The sequence below is a fragment of the Chelonoidis abingdonii genome, chromosome 7 (assembly GCF_003597395.2).
Source record: "Chelonoidis abingdonii isolate Lonesome George chromosome 7, CheloAbing_2.0, whole genome shotgun sequence".
Taxonomy (NCBI): Eukaryota; Metazoa; Chordata; order Testudines; family Testudinidae; genus Chelonoidis; species Chelonoidis abingdonii.
In genome coordinates, this window is record NC_133775.1 from 69717119 (window position 1) to 69739220 (window position 22102).

The following is a 22102-nucleotide window of genomic DNA, read 5'->3' on the forward strand; positions in this document are numbered from 1 at the left end:
ATTATCAGGCACCAGGAGGAAGGTCCTGTGGTGAGGATAAAGAAGGTGTTTGGAAGAGGCCATGGGGAAGTAGCCCAGGGAGTTGTAGCTGTCATGCAGCTGTTACAGGAGGCACTATAGACAGCTGCAATCCACAGGGCCCTGGGCTGGAACCCGGAGTAGAGGCCGAGCCCAGGTCTCCCCCAAACCTCCCAACTCCTGATCACACACAGGTGTTGACCCAGAGTGTGGGTTCCACCAGAGGGGAAGATCACTGAGGTGAGCAAATCTGCCAATAAGCGCAGGACCCACCAAGGTAGAGGAGGAACTTTGTCACAGTTCCAACAAGGCCAATGCACGGACCACTGACCTGGGTGCCACTGCGCTGGCACTGCGGTCTCAGTCTCACAGGTCACGCAGTTGAGGTCTAGGCAGGAGGCTAAACCATCCTTCAGTACCAGAGGAACCACCTTCCAGAGACCACAGAGGGGCTGTGGACACATGGGTCTGCCTAGAGACCACAGATAATGGTGCCCAGTAGGAGGGGACTGGGACCAGAGACTTGGAGACTGATGTCGGGATGACTGGAGGCAGGATGGAGAATGCTCCCACGGTGTAGGCGACCTGGATCAGTGTCGAGATGGCAACCAGCAGGAAAGTGATCGGTACCAGTAGTAAGGGGACTGGCACCTCCCTGTAAGTGATCCACATTGAGACGACGGAGACTGCGATCTTGGTGCCGGCGACTGATGGCGAGTCCCAGGCTATCTTCGCAGTGGCTCCAGTGATCGGCAGTGCAGAGGTGGAGATGGCGCGATGGGGAATGGTGCTGGGCGGAGCTTGGTGCCAAGGGTGCACTTCGCACTGATGCCAAGATGCTTGGCAAATCCTGTTGAGATCGCTCGGAGGCTGGACAGAAGGTGGACTCCCTGAGGGGAGCCGGAATTCGAATATCCCAATCTTTCTGTGTGCGGAGCCAAAAGTTTTCACAGAAACGGCACTTGTCTTTTACATGTGTCTCCCACAAGCGCTTGAGACAACTGCCTGTTAGGCCTGTTATAATCTGTGCAGGGTTTGACCCCGGAAACTGGAGCATGCCCCAGCAGGGGCAAAGTCCCCACTGGAACTCTAACTACTAACAACTAAAAACACTTAACAGGTATGTAACACCAACTACTGAAGAAATAAGTATAAATAGAGCCCTAAGGCACAAAGTCCAAAGACAAAAAACTGCAACCCTTGCAAAGCAAGAAAGGTACTCCGACTAACCACCATGGGCGGTAAAAAGGAACTGAGAGGGAGTAGGACCGGCGGTGCCTGATATACCAGTACATGAGCATGGCACTTAAGGGGGTGCCACAGCCGGCCCTATGGATACCGCTAATGCAAAAATCTCCAATGACCATGCATATGGGTGCGTGCACACCTAGAATGAAATCGACCTGAGCAAGTACTAAAAGAACTAACTTTTCAGATAACCTGAACTAAGCTTCCTATGGAATTACTTTGGATAATGCTGGGTTTACCATCTGATGAGAGTTATCCCATGAAAAAATGAGACAGCAATTACTCATTTGTAAGCATTAGCAAGACATGTACTAGTCACATAACAGAAGAGAAAGAAACCCCCACACAGAGTTTTAGGCCCCCACATGGAAAAGACAATGGGCACATTAAAAGACAAGACCATCTAACTTTACGTGCGCTGGCTTTCTGTGCTGGTTTATGAAAAATACGATACTTTTGGAGATGCCTCTAAGCTGGATAAGTACAAAGCTCTATAAATATTGCTTTTTCTACCCAAGTCAAACATACTCTCTCATCTACTTATCTATGTAACTCAGCAGTAATGTATAACTTCCCCAAGAGGCTTTTATTTTTCATTGAAATGTATGAATACAGCCCAGAGCCTAAAATTCTGTAATAAGAGACCTCTGCTGTACCTGTTTTAGATCGCTGAGAATTGCTTACTTTTTTTAAAGACTAAAGGCTGGGAGATAGAACTGAGGCCCTGTCTGTTACACGGCAGTTCAGAATACTAACCACAAGGCCCTATGGGAACACATGCATATTGTATTCCCTCATGTGCCAACTGTTTGGTCAGATCATTATAACATCTAAATGCAATAGGTATGGCTGTTTTTTCAAACCTCTTCCCCATTTTTCCACTGGAATTAATTGTGTTGCTGTCCAAACAATTGACTCTTCTTGTTTGGTTTCACTCAAAGGCTGTCACTTTCTTACTGTTGGTGAGCTTTATTACTGAAGCCTGAGAGCAGAGAAGCACAGTATTCTGCCTTCACACATTGCACTATCAGCTGATCTTATTCCATTCTAACCCAATTCATCTGAAGAGCTGAGTATTAATTTGTTAATAGCTTATGTTGCTAGAGTATAAAAGAGGAAGTCCTGCAATGTTTCTCTTATCCTGGGACATCTGCTTAGACTAGCAAACAAAGAAATCTGTTAGAATGTTCTTATGAGAGCTACATCTGTGCAGTTGTAACCATCATATCTGGTTCATGCTACAGTCACAAAAAACATGTAATCCTTTTAGTGCCTACTTATTGGTACTGGTAGCATCCCCCAGGGCAAAGCTCCTGAAATATTAGCAATAAGAAAATAATACTATTTGACATTTATGTACCAGAAAAGGTCCATTTCCTCATTAAACATACAAAAGTGTTGTGGGTCTGACCTCTCATATTATTTCTTCAGATTGCTACCTATCAGATTAGCACCTAACTCTACTTCAACACCAAGAATTGTAGATTTTTTACTGGTGGAAACAGGCAAAACCCCACCTAAAATGGACTGTCATCTGCTGATCCAGTCATTAATTTGGTTCCAAATTGGCAACAGTTTTGTATACACAGATGGACTAGGATATGCTGGATGAAGTTAGGAATAACTATATAGATTCACAGCATCCAAGGCCAGAAGGGACGCTTGTGATCATCTAGTCTGACCTCCTGCATAATACAGGCCATAAAACTCCGCCCACCCCCAATTCTATAACATATATTTTAGCAAAACATCCTTAATAAAGGGCTCAGAAGCATATACTGAAGCAATGAGAAGTTGCACTGCTAGACATGTAATGTACCATTAGGCCTGCAGGCCTTGCTGGACAGACATAACTGAAAGTATGAACCAGAGTAGGTCAGAATAGTAACATACCAGGTGTCAGCTAACCAAGTAAGCACATTCCAGACTGGAAAGAACAGTACAAAAAACACACAGCTCTCTCAAGTAACTACATAAACACATGCCTAAGAGATGGTACAAAAACACACCAACTCCTCAAAACAACAAGGAGATTACCAGATAATGGATAAGGATGTTTTCTCTTAACTCGCAGGTTCAAGGTACAGTAACTCCTCACTTAAAGTCCTCCCGGTTAATTGTTGTTGTTTCGTTGTTACATTGCTGATCAATTAGGGAACATGTACATTTAAAGTTGTGCAATGCTTCCTTCTAAGGTCCTTTGGCAGACACCTGCTTTGTCCACTGCTTGCAGGAAGAGCAGCCTGTTGCAGCTAGCTGGTGGGGGCTTGGAACCAGGGTGGATCGCGAGCCCCCCATCAGCTCCCCCTATCAGCTCCCTGCTCCCCTAAGTTTCCTGTGCTGCAGCCACCCAGCAGGCTAGCAATTGCAGCTATTCCTCCCCCCACTGCTATGTGCTCCTCCTGCCCCCTGCCTTGGAGCTGCTCCCAGAGCCTCCTGCTTGCTGTGGGAGAGGGGGGGCTAATGTCAGGGTGTCCCCATCCCCCCTGCTCCAATACTCCGCTTACCCCTTCTTCTCCATATAGAGCAGGGTGGGGACATACAAGAGAGACAGAGATCCTGGGCAGCAGCTGCTGAGCTGCTGCTGTCTCAACTTCCGGATCCACTTAAAAAGACAATACACTTAAGAGTGGGTCAGCTTACTTAAAGGGGCAGTGTGCATTTCTCTCTCTCTCCCACACACAAGGTGTGTATCTGTCTTTGTCTGCTATGCTATCTCCCCTCCCCTCCATTCCTGCTGCCTTGTAGAGTGTTGTTAATGTAGCCTCTCACAATGTGTTAACCCTTGAGGGCTCAGCCCAGTGTTAGTTCATCATTTAGCACAGGGGTTCTCAAACTGGCGGTCAGGATCCCTCAGGGGGTCACGAGGTTATTACATGGGGGGTCATGAGCTGTCAGCCTCCACTCCAAACCTTGCTTTGCCCCAAGCATTTAGAATGGTGTTAAATGTATAAAAAATATTTTTAATTTATATGGGAGGTCACACTCAGAGGCTTGCTATGTGACAGGGGTAACCAGTACAAAAGTTTGAGAACCACCAGGCATTCCCTGGGAAATATCCCACTCTCTTCCACCCTCTAACTTCACCACCTCAACCAAGCTTCACAATCAGTATTAAATTGTTTGTTTAAAATGTATACTGTGTGTGTGTGTGTGTGTGTAATATATATAGTTTTTTGTCTGGTGAAAAAAATTTCCCTGGAACCTACCCCCCCCATTTACATTAATTCTTATGGGGAAATTGGATTTGCTTATCATCGTTTTCCTTAAGGTCACATTTTTCAGGAACATAACTACAACGTTAAGTGAGCAGTTACTGTATAAGAGTGGTAACTAACAACATCTGGAGTGACAAGATGGGTGAGATAATATCTGTTATTGGACCGGCTTCTGTTGGTAAGAGAGACAAGCTTTCAAGCTTACACCGAGTTCTTCAGATCTAGGAAACTAACTCAAAGTGTCACTGCTAAATATAAGGTTTGAAGAGATTGCTTAGCGTAAGTAGTTAACACATTTCAGCGGACTATTCCGGGACCAACAAAGCTGCAACAACATTGCATACAATATCTAGAGTGCAATATGGAACTTTTTGTATCAATGTATAAAAGGAGAAGTCATAGGAGGAGCATCTTTGTGCAAGCCTAAAGGACAGCATCATGTTATGTTGACTGAGCTGATACCCTGTTGCGGGCATACATGTGGTAATGTATATGTAGCTCCTATGGGGCACTAGGACTGTGCTTTTGTCAACAATAAACCTGACCGAGTGCCTCAGCCAAGGAACCAAGCCTGTGGTCTTTCTTATGAACAACACTGAGGTCTGCTGAATCCACACTGTACACTTTCCGCTAGTGCAGTTGACACTGGAGCTCCAAGAACAGCAACACTAGCAGCATTAACAATACTGCAACATCAGCAACACTAACAACAGGACATACAGTGTCCATATTCTAAAAGGAGCACAGTGCTCTGAGAAGAGAGAGTTGCAAATTTTATCTATTGCTCCAAAGAACTAGATTTTTATTACATGTTTCTGAAATCACTGGTATTAAAGCAGGTGGATTTAAAAAAAAAAAAAAAAAAAGATAACACCAAACAACTAGCTGGTTTTTCAGCTGAGGGGCCTGGATTTATAGGTAAGCAAAGGAAAGTTCAATTCCTCATGAAGCTGTGACTGAACTGTTCAAAAGTAAGTTTTCATTTAAATAATCTGGTTCATACAAATGCTTAGAAGTGATTAACAAATGCTAATGTCAAACTAGACGCTAATGATTCTCAAATGTTATGTAACTGTTACGAATAGCATTTCTATAAGCAGTTGGAATGCTCCTCAAATGCTCAAGAAATTCATTGAGCTTTGCCTATTCCAAGCAGAAAGGAATGGTATGGAAGAATGCAGGGAAGGAGAGTGGGACAAGGAAACAAGGGGAGTAACTAATTGAGACGTTTGAGTGGAGCACAGATAGTGAGGGGAAGGGAAGGCGTGGGAAGAGAAAAGTAATGTAAGTGGGGCACAGCTGCACAAGTCTACAACGTGAGCACAATTTGATATGGAAAGTAAGTTCAAAACAATTAAAGGGTTCAGAGAGAGCAGGAGCCAAGCAGAAGGAAAGGAAGATTGTTTTAGCAATGGCATTCTTGATAAACTGCAAACAGGGAGAGAGGAAGAAAAAGGGATGAATTTGCAGTAATTAAGGCGCCCATTCAGCAAAGCATATAAATGTGTTTAAAGCGCATTCTGATCCAAGATAGCACTTAAAGTTAAATACAGACTTAACTCCCATTGACTTTGGTTAAGCACATGCTTAAGTCCTTTGGGCTCTTCAGTCTAGCAGACAAAGGTTAAGCAGATCCAGAAGCTGGAATCTGAAGCTAGACAAACTGGAAAGGCAATTTTTTTTAAACAATGGGGACAATTAAGCATTGGATGGACTCTTCTTCACTGCCAATTTTTAAATCAAGATTGGATGTTTTTCTAAAAGATCTGTTCTAGTTCAAAGAGGAACTGACTCAGGACAGTCCTATGGCCTGTGTTACACAGGAGATCAGCTAGTCCCTCCTGACCTGGTAATCTATGAATCAGGACCCATGGCAGGAGAGCATCAAGGTACAGACCAAAATTTTGGCAGTCAGAATAGAGAGCACAGCGCAGGCCTTAGAGACAGCAGAGTAGAGGACCTAATAAAGACTGGCAGCAGCCTGGATGCAGGCATGGGAGGGGATGATGAAGAAAGAGAGCAGAGTCAAAAGTGCTGCCAAATTTGTGGAAGACTGGGTGATGTGGAGGCTTGTGGAGTTAAACAGCGATCAGGAAGGGAATGGAGAGAGGAGAGGAGCCCCACATCCCTTTCACTGTCTCATCTCTTTCATCTGTTGGAAGAGAGTTTTAACCTCACGGTGCAGTGCCAAAAGAAGAGATTCAACATTGGCTCTGAAAACTCTCCTTTTGGAAGTTTATATTAATCTCTTAGGGCACTTTGAACATTTTGAGGCTTATTTCTTAAATGTGTGGTGTATTTAATTGTGCTTTGGCTCAACCCACAGGGCTGATGCGTCTGTTGATACATAGTATCATTTCATCCAAAGATGGGCGTGCTTTGCAGCAAGAATGCTTTGTAGTGGAAGGTTCACTCGTTCCCTAAGAAACCCCCAAAGAGAAATTCCACAGCAGGAGCAAGGCTGCATTCACTTTTTCCAGCAGGTCTGGAACCAATATATAGTCTTATGGCTTTTAAAATATTATGTGAGGTTTTTAAAGAAGTTTAGCAAAAATGGCTTTACCATCAACAGACAAGAAGAGTGGGAAAATAATTTGTTTAAAATAGGAAAATAAGAGAAACTGGAACGAACATTAGGAGCAGTTTGTCTCTCTCTGCATGCCAGAAAAACTGAAACCAGCCAAAAAGGATGGAAATATCCATATAAAAAAGAAGAGGTAATGGGGAAGGGATGGGGAATGTCTCAGTGCTATTGAAGGGGCAGTAGCATACCACAAAGTCACCCAGCACCTACACAGCCATTCACTAACATCTTTTTCCTGTTCAACATAAAGAGTCAGTTCTTCAGCAGGTGTCAAACAGTGCAGTTCCAATGAAATCAGTGGCACTATGCCCATCTGCGTCAATGAAGGAGGGGGCCTAAATGCATATTTCACATCACATTCTGTTAAAGTTCAGTCATTGCATTTTCTCTCCTGCCTTTTTTCACCATTATTTGTCCATTGGCCATTTCTTGGAGAACAACGTTTTACCAAGCCTCTCATTCCCGGGTTTCTTCTAGGAGGCTTGAAATGATTTGTTTTAACTTTTTTTTTCTCTTTTTTTAAAATACAGATGTTTCTTTCAGAAAGAAACAGCCAGGTCAGCTAATTAGAAAAACAGGTATTTAATCACTTTACCTTCATCTAAGAGCAGGACACCACCACGCAGCCAGAACCAAAGCTAAAATGTTGCCAACAGGGCTGTGTAGTTAAATGCCTGATGCCCAGCTAATTTGGCAGAAGAATCTCACTGCAAAATCCATCTGAAAGTGATACCAGAGCTGTCTGTTCATACAGTCAGATTCCTCGCAGAGCCCCCAGTTTAACACTGTTTGCACTGGAGATGAAATAGTGGAATCTGCTTTTCAATACAGTTTTTTCCTTTTTCCCACCCACACACACACAAATATAACCAGCACTGTGCCTTTCCCCAATAGTGTGAGGGCATGTCTACTCTACGAAATTAGGTCTGATTTGACAGAAGTCGATCTTTAGTCAGCAATGTTACACAGTCGATTGTGCATGTCCCCACTAAGTGCATTAGGTCAGCGGAGTGCATCCTCAATACCTTGGCTAGCATCGACTCATGGAGTGGTGCTCTGTAGGTAGCTATCCCACAGTCCCTATTGCCCATTGGAATTCTAGGTTAAGCTCCCAATGCCTGATGGGGCAAAAACATTGTCGCAGGTGGTTTTGGGTACATGTCATCAGTCTCCCATCCCTCCCTCCTTGACAGCAACAGCAAACAATCATTTGGCCCCTTTTTTCCTGGGTTATCCATGCAGACGCCACAGCATGGCAAGCATGGAACCTGCTCAGCTGCACACTGCTTTTGTGACCATTGTAAACACCTCACGCATTGTCCTGCAGTATGTGCAGAGCCTAGTTGGGAGCCGCCCACACAAGGAAGATTGTGAGGACGACATGGACACAGACGTTCCTGAAGGCACAGGATGTGGCAATTGGGATATCGTGGCAGCACTGGGGCATGTTGATACAGTGGAACGCCAATTCTGGGCCCGGCAAACAAGCATAGACTGGTGGGACTCCATAGTGTTCCAGGTAAGGGATGATTCCCAATGGCTGCGAAACTTTTGCATGCCACTTTCATGGAACTGTGTGAGTTGCTTTCCCCCGCCCTAAAGTGCAGGAATACCAAGATGAGACCTGCCCTGACAGTGGAGAAGCAAGTGACAATAGCCCTGTGGAAGCTTGCAATGCCTGACTGCTACCAGTCAGTCAGGAATCAATTCGGAGTGGGCAAATCCACCGCGGGGGTTGCTGTGATCCAAGTAGCCAGGGCAATCAATGCACTTCTGCAAAGAAGGGTAATGACTCTGGGAAATATGCAGGTCATAGTGAATGGCTTTGCTGCAATGAGATTCCCTAACTGTGGTGGGGTGATAAACGGAACTCATATCCCTATCTTGGCACTGGATCACCTTGCCAAAGAGAACATAAACCGCAAGAGGTGCTTCTCAATGGTGTTGCAAGCAATGGTAGATCACAAGAGCTAACATCAACGTGGGATGGTTGGGAAAGGTGCATGACGCTCGCATCTTTTGGAACTCTAGGATGTTTGGAAAGCTGCAAGAAGGAACTTTCTTCCCAGACCAGAAAATTGTTGGGGATGTTGAAATGCCAATAGTTATCCTTGGGGACCCAGCCTACCCTTGCTCCATGTCTCATGAAGCTGTACACAGGCAGCCTGGACAGCAGTAAGAAGCAGTTCAACTATAGTCTGAGCAAGTGCAAAATGGTTGTAGAATGTGCCTTTGGATGTTTAAAAGGGCGCTGGTGCAGTTTGCTGAGTAGGTTAGACCTCAGCGAAAGCAATATTCCCATTGTTATTGATGCTTGCTGTGTGCTCCATAATATCTGTTAGAGTAAGGGGGAGACATTTATAGTGGGGTAAGAGGCTGAGGCAAATCGCTTAGTAGCCTCTAAGCATATAGTGAGCAAATTTTGAGCAGCCAGACACCAGAGCAATTAGAAGAGCATACCAAGGCACGCTGTGCGTCAGAGAGGCTTTGAAAAACAGTTTCATGACTGACCAGGCTACGGTGTGACAGTTGTGTGCGTTTGTCCTTGATGCAAACTGCCCCCTTTGGTTAACGTACTTCCCTGTAAGCCAATCCCCCTTCCCTCCTTCGACCACAGCTGGCACAGGAAATAAAGTCCGTATTGTTCTGAATCCATTCATTCTTTATCTATTAAAAAAAACTTGAGACCACTGACAACGCTGACTAGTAAAGGGTAGCCTGGGTGTACAAAGGGTTTGATAACGGGGTGGGATGGGAGAGGAGGGAAGGACAAGGCCACATTGCATATTGTAGCCACACTACAAATCAAAGCTGTTTGAATGACAGCCTTCTGTTGCTTGGGCCATCCCCTGGAGTTGGGTGGTAGTGTGCCTGAAGCCTCCCTCCCCTACACACACCTGCGTTCTTGGGTGTCTGGGTGAGGAGGATATGGAACTTGGCGAGGAGGGCACGTGGTTACACAATGGATGCAGCAGGGGGTCTGTACTCTAGTTACCTTTCCTGCAGCTCCACCAGACACCTCATCATGTCCGTTTGCTCCCCCATTAGCCTCAGCATTTTCTCCTGCGTGTTCCAATCACGCTCACTATATGCTTTCCTGGCCTCTGCCACCGAATGCCTCTGTGCATTTAGCTGTACCCTATCAATGTGGGAGGACTGCATGAGCTCTGAAAACATGTCATACTTTTTTTGCCCTGACCCCGCTACCAGAGCCAGCACTTCATACTCCCTCCTGCACCTCAACCCCCGCCCCAGCCAATCCCCCTCCCAGAGCCAGCACCTCACACTCCCTCCTGCATCCCAACGCTCTTCCCCAGCCCAGAGCCCCCTCTTGCAGCCAAACTCCCTCCTAGAGCTTGCATCCCAATCCCCTGCCCCAGGCTCAGCCCAGAGCCCCCTCCCACACTGTGAACCCCTTGGCCCCAACCTAGAGCCCGCACCCACTCCCAAACCCCAATCCTCTACTCCAGCCCAATGAAAGTGAGTGAACGCATAGGAGAGCGAACAACAGAGAGAGAGGAGGATGGAGTGAGTGGGGTGGGGCTTTGGGGAAGGGTGGGGCCTCAGGAAATGGGCAGAGTAGATCCTGGGTTGTCCTTAGATTCAAAAAGTGATCATAGCTATAAACAGATTGGAGACCACTGGCCTAGAGGCTGTTGGGGAGACTGTAAGAGCAGTGGTATCACAACCCCACCCTGAAAGGGGAATGGGGTTTGCATATCCATCGACACTATCTCTAGCAAGACCCTTCATTCCCATCCTCCTACAACTACAAAAATCACAAAGCTATGGCTCATGCTTAGGATTAGTCAATGATTATTTTCAACTATGAATTATTTCTAAGAATAGGTTTTTTTCATTCTGTTCTGTAGTCAGCCCAGATTCACTCCCCATGCCTCAGATCCTGCAATGTTATCCAGGCAGCAAGTGAGAAATGCAAAGAGGAGACTGTATCCAGTTTCAGTAACTGGGTTAGACCAATGGTCTGCTAGCTATCAAGTCTCCTGCTAACCGTGGCTCTTACTCACCATTCCATGAGAAGAGCCCTGGTGCTGCAAACCTCCAATGGTCCACAAATAGAGGCCCACTCTTGTGAATTTGTATAGGTCCTGTCACAGAGAGCCTGAGTTTTACAGTAGTGCAGCTCCCCTTCTGTTGACTTCATACTGTCTGCAGGACTGAGGATCACCTGGAAAGGTCAGCTGGCAAGAGGCTTGGGAGTCAGCAGAAGTGCAGAGTGGGAGAAGCTGCCTTATCCACATGGAGGGAAGTACAGTGAAAGATGAATCCTTTCCCTGGTCCACTGGGCTGCTTCCTTCTGCCCCTATCTCTGTTGAGAGGGTCCAGAAAGTGAAAACTCCCTCCCACACAACCTTGGAAGGTTCTTAAGTCACCTGATAACCTAAGCCACTTGGAAAGCTCATTGAGGATCCTGTCTGACAAAGTGGGTATTCACCCATGAAAGCTTATGCTCCAATATGTCTGTTAGTCTATAGGGTGCCATAGGACTCTTTGTTGCTTCTTGAGGACCCTAATATCCCTCTCTCATTAGGAGATGCCAGGGCAAGTCCTAGAAGACTCCTGGCCCACGCACCAGTTGGCCCCAATTGGCATCCCAACAGCCACTACTCAAGCCTTTTTGGGGTCCCCAGAATAGCCTCAGTAGATTTGTCAGCCCCTCAGTCTCTCAATAAGCCAAAATAGTCAAGGAAATAACAAGACTTAGACTCATAGACTTTAAGGCCAAAAGGGGACCATCATGATCCTCTAGTCTAACTTCCTGCACATCGCAGGCCACCAAACTTCACTCACTCACTCCTGTAATAGACCCCTAACCTCTGGCTTAGTTACTGAAGTCCTCAAATCATGGATTAAAGGCTTCAAGTTACAGAGAATCCACCATTTACACTAGTTTAAACCTGTAAGTGACCTGTGCCCCATGCTGCAGAGAAAGGCGAAACCCCCCCAGGTCTCTGCCAATCTGACCCAGGGGAAAATTCCTTCCCGAACCCACATATGGCGACCAGTGAAATCCTGAGCATGTGGCAAAACCCATCAGGTTGGGATCACATACTTGTTGGTGATGCTCAACAAAACACCTCAGGTATGAGAGGGTGAGTTCCCAATCAACCGCCCAAAACTGACATGGGTGAACACAACCTCCGAGACATACCTCAAGAATCAATAAGGGTTTGCAAAATGCCTTGAAATCCTTGGCTGAAAGGAGTTGAAGACATGGAGCTTACCCTGACATCTTTCGAAAGATATAGTACACATCCCAAATTGTATGTTCTGTGCAACATAAATACACAGAGGCCAGTCTGTCCAACAAAATTCACTCTAAGAAAACATTTTCCCATATAGTGTTGTTTCTAGCATACTTTGTAAATGTTTATTTTTTGCATGAAAGAACGCACTCCTTGCACTTTCATTCATTATTGCAAGCTCTGAAAAAGTCAGCAATGCTTAACATACCTTAAACAAAATAACTTTGTTTTGCTATGTGCCATTAATCATTCTGCAAAGCAATCCAACTCAAACAGGTCACTACTTTTCTGATCTTTGTTAATTTACAAGTGGATTCCAAGTTATTTTCTTGCTACAAATGTTTTAAACTTCAGAAGACCATCTATATCATTTTCAAAGATGTAACAGCCGATCATTGCTGCCACTTTTGGTGTCTTCTCAGGAACAGTATCTGCTGAACAACAGAAGCCACCTAACAAGAATACCTGGCTAAATTTGCCTCCTGCTAAGGCTCATTTATAGCTAATTCTAAAAACACTGCAGGTCCTGCACTATATTTAAGCCTGGCAGGATTCAATTTAAATGCATTGATGTCAGTACATGTTAATTTCACCTGGGACACTGAAATCAACAAACAACATATCCATTGGGCCAGGGGTCCCCAACGCGGTGCCCGTGGGCGCCATCTAAATGTGTCCGTGTCCTGGTCAGTGGTTAAGCATCTGCCGAAATGCCGCCGAAATTCAGTGGCATTTCAGCGGTGACGCCTCTCGATGACGTCGCTTGCCACTGACAAGAGGCGTCATCGAGAGGCGTCGCCGCCGAAATGCCGCCGAATTTCAGTAGATGCTCAACCGCCACCACGGTCCTTTGTCTGGGGCCCGCCAGACGAAAAGGTTGGGGACCACTGCATTGGGCAGTTGCTGGAAGTGCAGCCTCCCCCACGCACCCCTTGCAGCCTGCTCCCTCCTTCACCAGCCAGGAGTGCAGTAGCCATCCTCAGTCCGGAACTGTTCAGTAGCAGAGTGGCCTCACCTGCAGCCGGGGGCTCGTCCTTGCAGCCCTGGTTGCATGGGTGTGCTCCACCAGACCAATATCGCAGACTCCCCTGAACCTTGTGCCCCAGTGTCTTGGGCACATCAGCCATAAAGGGAGCCCCTGAAATCTCATTGTCAGCATCACAGCTAACCCTAACCTCAACCCTTCCCATATTCCTTCTTAATTTTCTGCAGCTATAAAAATAAAATAGTTAAAAATTCAAATATAAACACATATGTTAATCAATAGAACTGCAAAAACTAAAAACAGAATTCTGCCAGCCTAACTATATTTCCTGTTTTCACATGACCCTCTTGTGGAAAAGGATAGACTGCTACCTGACAGCTTTTTAAACCCAAGGGTGAACTTCTAAACATTGGGATTAGATACTATCCTAACAGCTTGAGTCTCCAAGATCAGGCTAGAAACCAGACTCCTTTGCTTCCATGAGAGCATTTTTATTCTGTGAACTATAGTACTGCCTAGAGGCCCCAACCCACGGCAAGACCCTGCTGAACTACTCCATATGTCTACACAGTGAGAGCCCCTAAAGAGCTAACAGTCTAAGTAGAAAAGACAGACAAAGGCAAAAACCCCTCAAGTCTCACCTCTGTCATGAAATCCAGCCTGCTCACCAAGGCTAGAGAAGTGACAAGCTGTGTCTATTCTTTCTTCTTTCCTTTTCCTACTCCCTTCCTCCTATCCTCTAACCACAATAAAATAAACACATCACCATCCACATAACACTGGGCCAATTCTTCACTCCCCTCATTTGCTTGTATGTTGTATCCCCATCCTCTACCCTTTGTCTGTTCGTCTGAAGGGATCACATCTGTGCTGTGTTTGTACATCACCCAGCCCAACTAGTGCTATTATAATACAAATATTTAGTAACAGTAAAAGGTGGAAGAAGAGGATAATATACTTTCTTATTTTGCAACTGGAGGATTGAGGAACAAAGAAGTTAAGTGTGTTGCCCAGGGTTACCCAATTAGTCTGTGGCAGAGCTCAAATCTCCCAAATCCCAGTACAGTGCCCTAACTTCAGAGGCAGCCCTCCTCACTTGTGGCATGTGGGCATTTCCAGTCTCAGGCCAAGAATACACAGAAATAAAGACTATCAGTAAAATCTTCATCCGAATACTTCAGAACTTTCTACAATAGCATGGGTTTGGTCCTAGAGATGGGTGAAGGCCCACAAATGTGGGGCTGGGTTGTCTTAAAGTCAATGTTTTACCCATTCAGTGATTTACCAATGATACATACACACACATACAGAAAGCACAGACTAGTGCAGCGGTTCTCAAACTTCATTGCACCGCAACCCCTTTCTGACAACAAAAATTACTACACAACTCCAGGAGAGGGGACCGAAGTCTGAGCCTGCCCGAGCCCTGCCACCCTAGGTGGGAGAGTGGTGGTACAAAGCCAAAGCCTGAGCCCCACTGGCCTGAGTAGGGGGACCAAAGCCGAAGCCCAAGGACTTCAGCGCCAGACAGGGGGCCTGTAACGAGCCTCGCTGCCCATGGCTGAAGCCCTTGGGCTTCAGCTTCAGACTCAGGCAGTGGGGTTTGGGCTTTGACTTTGGTCCTGAGCCCCAGAAATCTAACGCTAGCCATGGTGACCCCATTAAAATGGGGTCGTGACCCACTCTGGGGTCGTGACCCACAGTTTGAGAACCACTAGACTGTCTTAAAAAAAAAATTAAAGGTATCCAGCAATCTCACACACCCTCTTTCCTGGTTAGACTTTAGGAAAATATTTCTTCCTGGGTAGTTAGACAATGGAACTGTTTGCCAAGTGAGGCTTCTGAGCCCCAGACACCAGCAGTGTGAAAGCACCCATCACTTTAGAGCTCCAGCCAGCGGAGCCAAGACACCTTCTTCCTAAGGCTGCACAGCCCACAAGCACTCCCACACCATGCGCCAGTAGCTGAGGGGACAGGGGGTTTCAAACCTAAATTAACTACCATAAAACAGCTGGAACTTACATCCACGCCTGTAGTTTGCGTAGTGGCTTGGAGGAGGGGTTTAGCCAGTGCTATTTTTCCACTCACTGAACTGCTTCCTGTAGCTGGTGCCAGTACGTTCACAGTGTGACTGGACAGCTGCGTGGTCCCTCCAGTGACAGCAATGACTGGCTGAGATGCAGGGTGAACTCCAGGAGTCTGGAGCTGCACCACAGTGGACTGAGAAAGCACCACTGGCTGACCTAGAATGGAGACAGAAAGACAATGGTCACTGAGTGTTCAGTGGGGGATGGGGAATATGTTCTTATACTATCAATTTGTGGGGGGTGGTTTTGATGTGAGGGTAGGGGGGCTTCACTCCCAAAACCACTTGGCACTGCTCCCAGTTTTAAAGCATCAATATACTCTCAAACAAAACTCAGTTAAACAAAACAAGTCTGCAGGGTTCTATATTTATTCCCTATATTTCACATCAGTTTATAAACCAAAACACAACTCTTCCATCTCCTACACCACAAACTTAATCTGGGATCAGATAATCCATCTAGACTTTTTCGCCTCTTTCACCATAACTGGTAATCGGATTTTGCACTGAGAATTTAGCTGGCAGTTTTGCTAATGATACACAAGGCAGAATAGAGTTCAGATCACTCTCTCAGAACTGTGCTGGCTCCTGAGGACTCATAAGAGTAAACATCTGTTGGTGTCACTACAACAAGTGTGGCAGCCTTAAGGAGGCTGTGATCCCTAAGCCTTTTAGTACCCATCAACCCTAACTAGGGGGCGGGGCTACTCAGGGAGACTAGGGCTTTAAAAAGCCCATTTCTAAGTGACCAGAGAAGCTATTGACCAGGAGCGGCTAACTGGGGAGTTTTGCGAGGGAGTTTTTTACAGGGGGAGTGTGAGCAGGGGCTAGAACTCAACTTTCTTTAAACTTAAAAGCCAAAAACACCCCCTTAATATAAACAAAACAACAACAAAGGAACCAACTGCAGGAGGAAAAAGAGAATGCAGGCAGAAGTTCAGCAACAGAGTGGGGGCTACCCAGTTTATTGCACCCTATGAGCAGGTAGCATACGTGTGCATTTGGTGCAAGGAGCTCATAGCCCTCAGATACCATGTACGGGCTTTGGAGACCAGAGTGGCTGAACTGGAGGAGCTGAGGGAGACAGAGAAGTACATAGATGAGACTTTCTGGGACACAGTAGAACGGTCCCACCCCCGGTCTGACAGCCTCTGTGCTGTTGAGGAGGATGAAAGTCCCAGCAAATGAGAACATCTAACTAGAGCAGAGGGAAACAATCCCATAGTTGGGACCCTCCTTCCAGATGATGTTGGGATATCCTCGGGCACTGAGGATCTCTCTCCGGGGGAGGGAACTCCAGCTATTAGAAAGAAATAGGTATTAGTAATAGGCGATTTGATCATTAGAAAAATAGATAGCTGGGTTTGCAATGACCAGAAGAACCATATGGTGACTTGCCTGCCTGGTGCAAAGGTTGTGGATCTCTCAAGATATTTAGATAGACTTATGTGTAGTGCTGGGGAGCAGCTGGTGGTCATGGTACATGTAGGTACCAATGACATAGGTAAGGATAGGAGAGAGGTCCTGGAGGCCAAATTTTGACTGCTAGGTAAGAGACTGAAGTCCAGAACCTCCATGGTAGCATTCTCTGAGATGCTCCCAGTTCCACACATAGGGCCAGTTAGTCAGGATGAGACAATGGTGTAGGGAGGAGGAGTTTAGATTTATTAGGAACTGAGGAAACTTTTGGGAAAGGGGGAGCTCCACCTAAATCAAAATGGAACCAGATTGCTGGCACTTAACATTAAAAAGGTTGTAGAGCAGTTTTAAACTAAGGGCTGGGGGAAAGCCGACAGGGACGGAGTAAAACATGGTTCGGACATCCCTTAGGGGAGAATCTATTAATAGAGAATCTCTAAGTCCTAGTAATGACGAGAGGATAGAAAATGATAAAATACGGGCAGAAACAGTCAAATAAAAAAGAGTCTTATTCAATTACATCGTGTAATGGCAGACAGCTAAAAGGAGACAAGTTTTTTAAGTCCTTATATACCAATGGTAGAAGTCTAAATAATAAAATGGGTAAACTAGAGTGCTTCATATTAAATAAGGATATTGATATAATAGGCATCACAGAAACTTGGTGGAATGAGGCTAATCAATGGGATACAGTAATACTAGGGTACAAAATATATCAGAAAGACAGAACAGGTCGTGCTGGTGGGGGAGTGGCATCATATGTGAAAGATGGCATTGAATCAAATGTAGTAAAAATTGTAAATGAATCAAACTGTACCACAGAATCTCTATGGACAGAAATTCCATGCTCTAATAATAAGAATATACAGGTAGGGATATATTACCGACCACCTGACTAAGATGATGATAGTGACTGTGAAATGCCCAGAGAGATTAGAGAGGCTATTCAAATAAAAAACTCAGTAATAATAATGCAGATTACAATTATCCCCATATTGACTGGGTCCATGTCAGCTCAGGACAAAATGCAGAGAAAATTTCTTGACAGCTTAAATCACTGCTTCTGGGAGCAGCTGGTCCTGGAACACATCAGCGGAGAGGCAATTCTTGATTTGATCCTACGTGGAGCACGGGACCTGGCCCAAGAGGTAATAGTGACCATAATATAATTAAATTTAATATCCCTGTGGCAGGAAAAACACCACAGCGACCCAACACTGTAGCATTTAATTTCAGAAGAGGAACTACACAAAAATGAAGCAGTTACTTAAACAGAAATTAAAGGGTACAGTGCCAGAAGTGAAATCTCTGCAAGCTGCATGGAAACTTTTTAAAGACACCATAATAGAGGCCCAACTTCACCAAATTAAAAAACACAGCAAAAGAACTAAAAAAGACCCACTGTGGCTAAACAACAAAGCAAGAGAAGCAGTGAGAGGCAAAAAGGCATCTTTTCAAAAGTGGAAGTTAAATCCTAGTGAAGAAAAAAGAAAGGAGCATAAACACTGGCAAATGAAGTGTAAAAATACAATTAGGAAGGCCAAAAAAGAATTTGAGGAACAGTTAGCCAAAGACTAAAAAAGTAATAGCAATTTTTTTTTTAAGTACATCAGAAGCAGGAAGCTTGCTAAACAACCAGTGGGGCCACTGGACGATCGAGGTGCTAAAGGAGCATTCAAGGATAATAAGGCCATTGCGGAGAAACTAAATTAATTCTTTGCATCAGTCTTCATGGTTGAGGATGTGAAGGAGATTCCCAAACCTGAGCCGTTCTTTTTAGGTGACAGATCTGAGAAACTGGTTGAGGTATCATTAGAGGTGGTTTGAAACAAACTGATAAATTAAACAGCAATAAGTCCCCAGGACCAGATGGTATTCACCCAAGAGTTCTGAAGGAACTCAAATGTGAAACTGCAGAACTACTACGGTAGTCTGTCACCTATCATTTTACCCAGCTTCTGTACCAGATGACTGGAGGCTAGCTAATGTGATGCCAATTTTCAAAAAGGGTTCCAGCGGCGATCCTGGGAATTACAGGCTTGTAAGTCTGACTTCAGTACTGGGCAAATTGGTTGAAACTAATAAAGAACAGAATTGTCAGACATACAGATGAACGTAATTTGTTGAGGAAGAGACAACATGGTTTTAGTAAGGGGAAATCATGCCTCACCAATCTACTAGAATTCTTTGAGGGGGTCAACAAGCATGTGGACCAAGGGGATCCAGCGGATATAGTGTACTTAGATTTTCAGAACGCCTTTGACAAGGTCCCTCACCAAAGGCTCTTACGCAAAGTAAACTGCCACGGGATACGAGGGAAGGTGCTCTCATGGATTGGCAACTGGTTAAAAGATAGGAAACAAAGTGTAGGAATAAATGGTCAGTTTTCAGAATGGAGAGAGGTAAATAATGGTGTCCTCCAGGGGTCTGCATTGGGACCAATCTTATTCAACATATTCATAACTGATCTGGAAAAGGGGGTAAACAGTGAAGTGGCAAAAATTGCAGATGATACAAAACTACTCAAGATAGTTAAGTCCCAAGCAGACTGCGAAAGGATCTCACAAAATCGGGTGACTAGGCAACAAAATGGCAGATGAAATTTAATGTTGATAAATGCAAAGTAAAGCACACTGGAAAAGATAATCCCTACTTTACATATAAAATGATGTGGTCTAAATTAGCTGTTACCACTCAAGAAAGAGATCTTGGCGTCATTGTGGATAGTTCTCTGAAAACATCCACTCAATGCACAGCGGCAGTCAAAAAAGGTAACAGAATGCTGAAAATAACTAAGAAAGGCATAGATAATAGGACAGAAAAATATCATATTGCTCTATATAAATCCATGGCATGCCCACATCTTGAATACTGTGTGCAGATTTGGTCACGCCATCTCAAAAAAGATATATTGGAATTGGAAAAGGTTCAGAAAAGGGCAACAAAAATGTTTAGGGGTATGGAATGGCCTCCGTCTGAGGAGAGATTAATAAGACTGCGACATTTCAGCTTCGAAAAGAGATGGCTAAGGGGAGATATGATTGAGGACTATAAAATCATGACTGGTACAGAGAAAGTAGATAAGGAAGTGTTGTTTACTACTTCTCACAACACAAGAACTGGGGGGGTTACCAAATTGATATAATAGGCAGCAGGTTTAAAACATGGGTAAAAAGTGATTTCTTCAACACAAACACAAGTCAACCTGGAACTTCTTGCCAGAGGAATGTTGTAGGCCAAGACCTATACAGGTTAAAAAAAACTAGATAATTCATGGACAGATAGGGTCCATCAATGGCTATTAGCCAGGATGGGCAGGATTATGGTGTCCCTGTAAGTGGAATCACAAAAGAATTAAGGTAAGTTCATGGAGGATAGGTCCATTAATGGCCATTAGGCAAGATGGTCAGCCCGGATGCAACCCCATGCTCCAGGGTGTTCCTAAGCCTTTTGATTGCCAGAAGCTGATGGACTAGATAACAGGGGTCACTGATAATTGCCCTGTTCTGTTCAGATTCCCCTGAGCACCTGGCATTGCTACTGTAGGAAGGACCAGGATACTGGGCTAGATGGACCATGCGTCCTGACCAGTATGCCCGTTCTTATTTGACGTTCTGATGTTTAGTCTAAGATTTTATTTCCCTTTATGCATCCCATTACACCGTGGTATACCTCTCTTGGCATCAACCTACTTAATAATTCCTCCCCCTTCAGAAAGGTTGTAGTCATCATTATTTTGGAGAAGATAGTGATTGCTAGCCCCATAAAAAAAAAAAAAAAAGCAACGTTCCATTTTAATCCACCCCCTCTGAACTCTTTCCATTGTTGATTCTGGTCTCCGCAGTACTTAAATTTGCTTTGAATCTTTTCTTGTAATTAATATGCCCTAGGGACAGCCATCTCACTTCTGGGAAGGGACTATCACACTCCTTGCTTGGATATGCTGCCACTGCGTTACATAGAGAATTGCTCTTGACTTTTTATCTAGCTCATGCCTATTTGGCTTCTATCAGGAACTCTCCTGATCCTTGTCTGTTGCCGGTGGATGAGGGAGGGGTCCAGGGAGGGTCATCAGGGGACAGGGAACAGGGGGGTTGAATGGGGCAGGAGTCCTGGGGGGGCCATCAGGGGGTGAGAAACAGGGGGGGTCGGATGGGGGTGGGGACTGGGTCAAGCTTGGCTGTTTGGGGAGGCAAAGCCTCCCCTAACCGGCCCTCCATACAGTTTCAGAATCCTGATGTGGCCTTCAGGCCAAAAAATTTTCCCATCTCTGCCCTAGCCTCTGTTTGCCAGAACCTGGGAATGAGCGACAGGGGAAGCATCACTTGATGATTATTTGTTCTGTTCATTCCCTCTGGGACAACTGGCACTGGCCACTGTCAGAAGACAAGATACTGGGCTAGATGGACCTTTGGTCTGACCCAGTAGGGCCACTCTTATGATCTTATCATTAACTCCAAATATGACTAATATATAGCACTTTATAAATATTAATTAGTCTATTAAATATTCTTCTCACCCCCACAATAGAGGTGTTATCCCCAGTAAGAGATGGAGACACCAAGGCACAGACAGATAAAGTGACTTGCCCAAGGATACCACAGAAAATCTGTTGCAAAGCCAGGAATAGAACACAGGTGCTTTAACTCTGGGGAAAAAGGCTACTTACCATTACACGTAGCTTTACCTCTGCACAATCACACTCACGGGATTAAAGGCAACTGCACTGCAATGATGCAGAACCTAATGCCCTGTTGGGGCTTGCACAAGCATCACTTTGAGGCACCGAATGTTCAGAGGTTATATAGAGGTTGGTGTTAGCCCTAAGCACCTCAGGACCTCTCTCCTCAGCTCTAGCCCAAGAACATGTAGGGAACTCCAAGGAGGAGAGTGTGAACATCAGGAATCATCCCTTGAAGAACTACATTTATTGGCAAACAACCTCTCCTTCTGCAGGGAACTCTGCTGTGTGGAGCTCCCACTCCACAATGGTAATGGGAAAGAGCCACTCCTGCCTCCAGTGGGCCCTGATTAATTAGAGGGCAAGTTGGAAAAGGAGCTCACCCCAGCACCCCCACAGAAAAATTAACCCTGACTTACTGTGCCAGCCCACATCCTATTGGAGGATGGGAATGGTGCTCCAGAGCAGGAGCTTAGCCCTGCTCATGTGGGGACAGGCCATCTAGTTCGTGGTGGGCCAACTGACTGGCACAGGGGCAGTGCTGGAAGAAGGTTGTACAAGTTTAAGCAAGGAGCACATATTGCTGCTGCTGGAGG

General features: G+C 45.3%; 1 protein-coding gene across 3 annotated transcripts in view; it reads right to left on the reverse strand.

The window, feature by feature from the left end:
• ATF6 (activating transcription factor 6) overlaps positions 1-22102 on the reverse strand; it is a 376474-nt gene that overhangs the window by 306543 nt on the left and 47829 nt on the right. For all 3 annotated transcript variants that reach the window (XM_075067999.1, XM_075067998.1, XM_032804925.2), the window contains one exon: positions 15343-15563. In XM_075067999.1, the coding sequence (XP_074924100.1) occupies positions 15343-15563 (221 nt within the window). The remainder of the gene's footprint in view (positions 1-15342; positions 15564-22102) is intronic.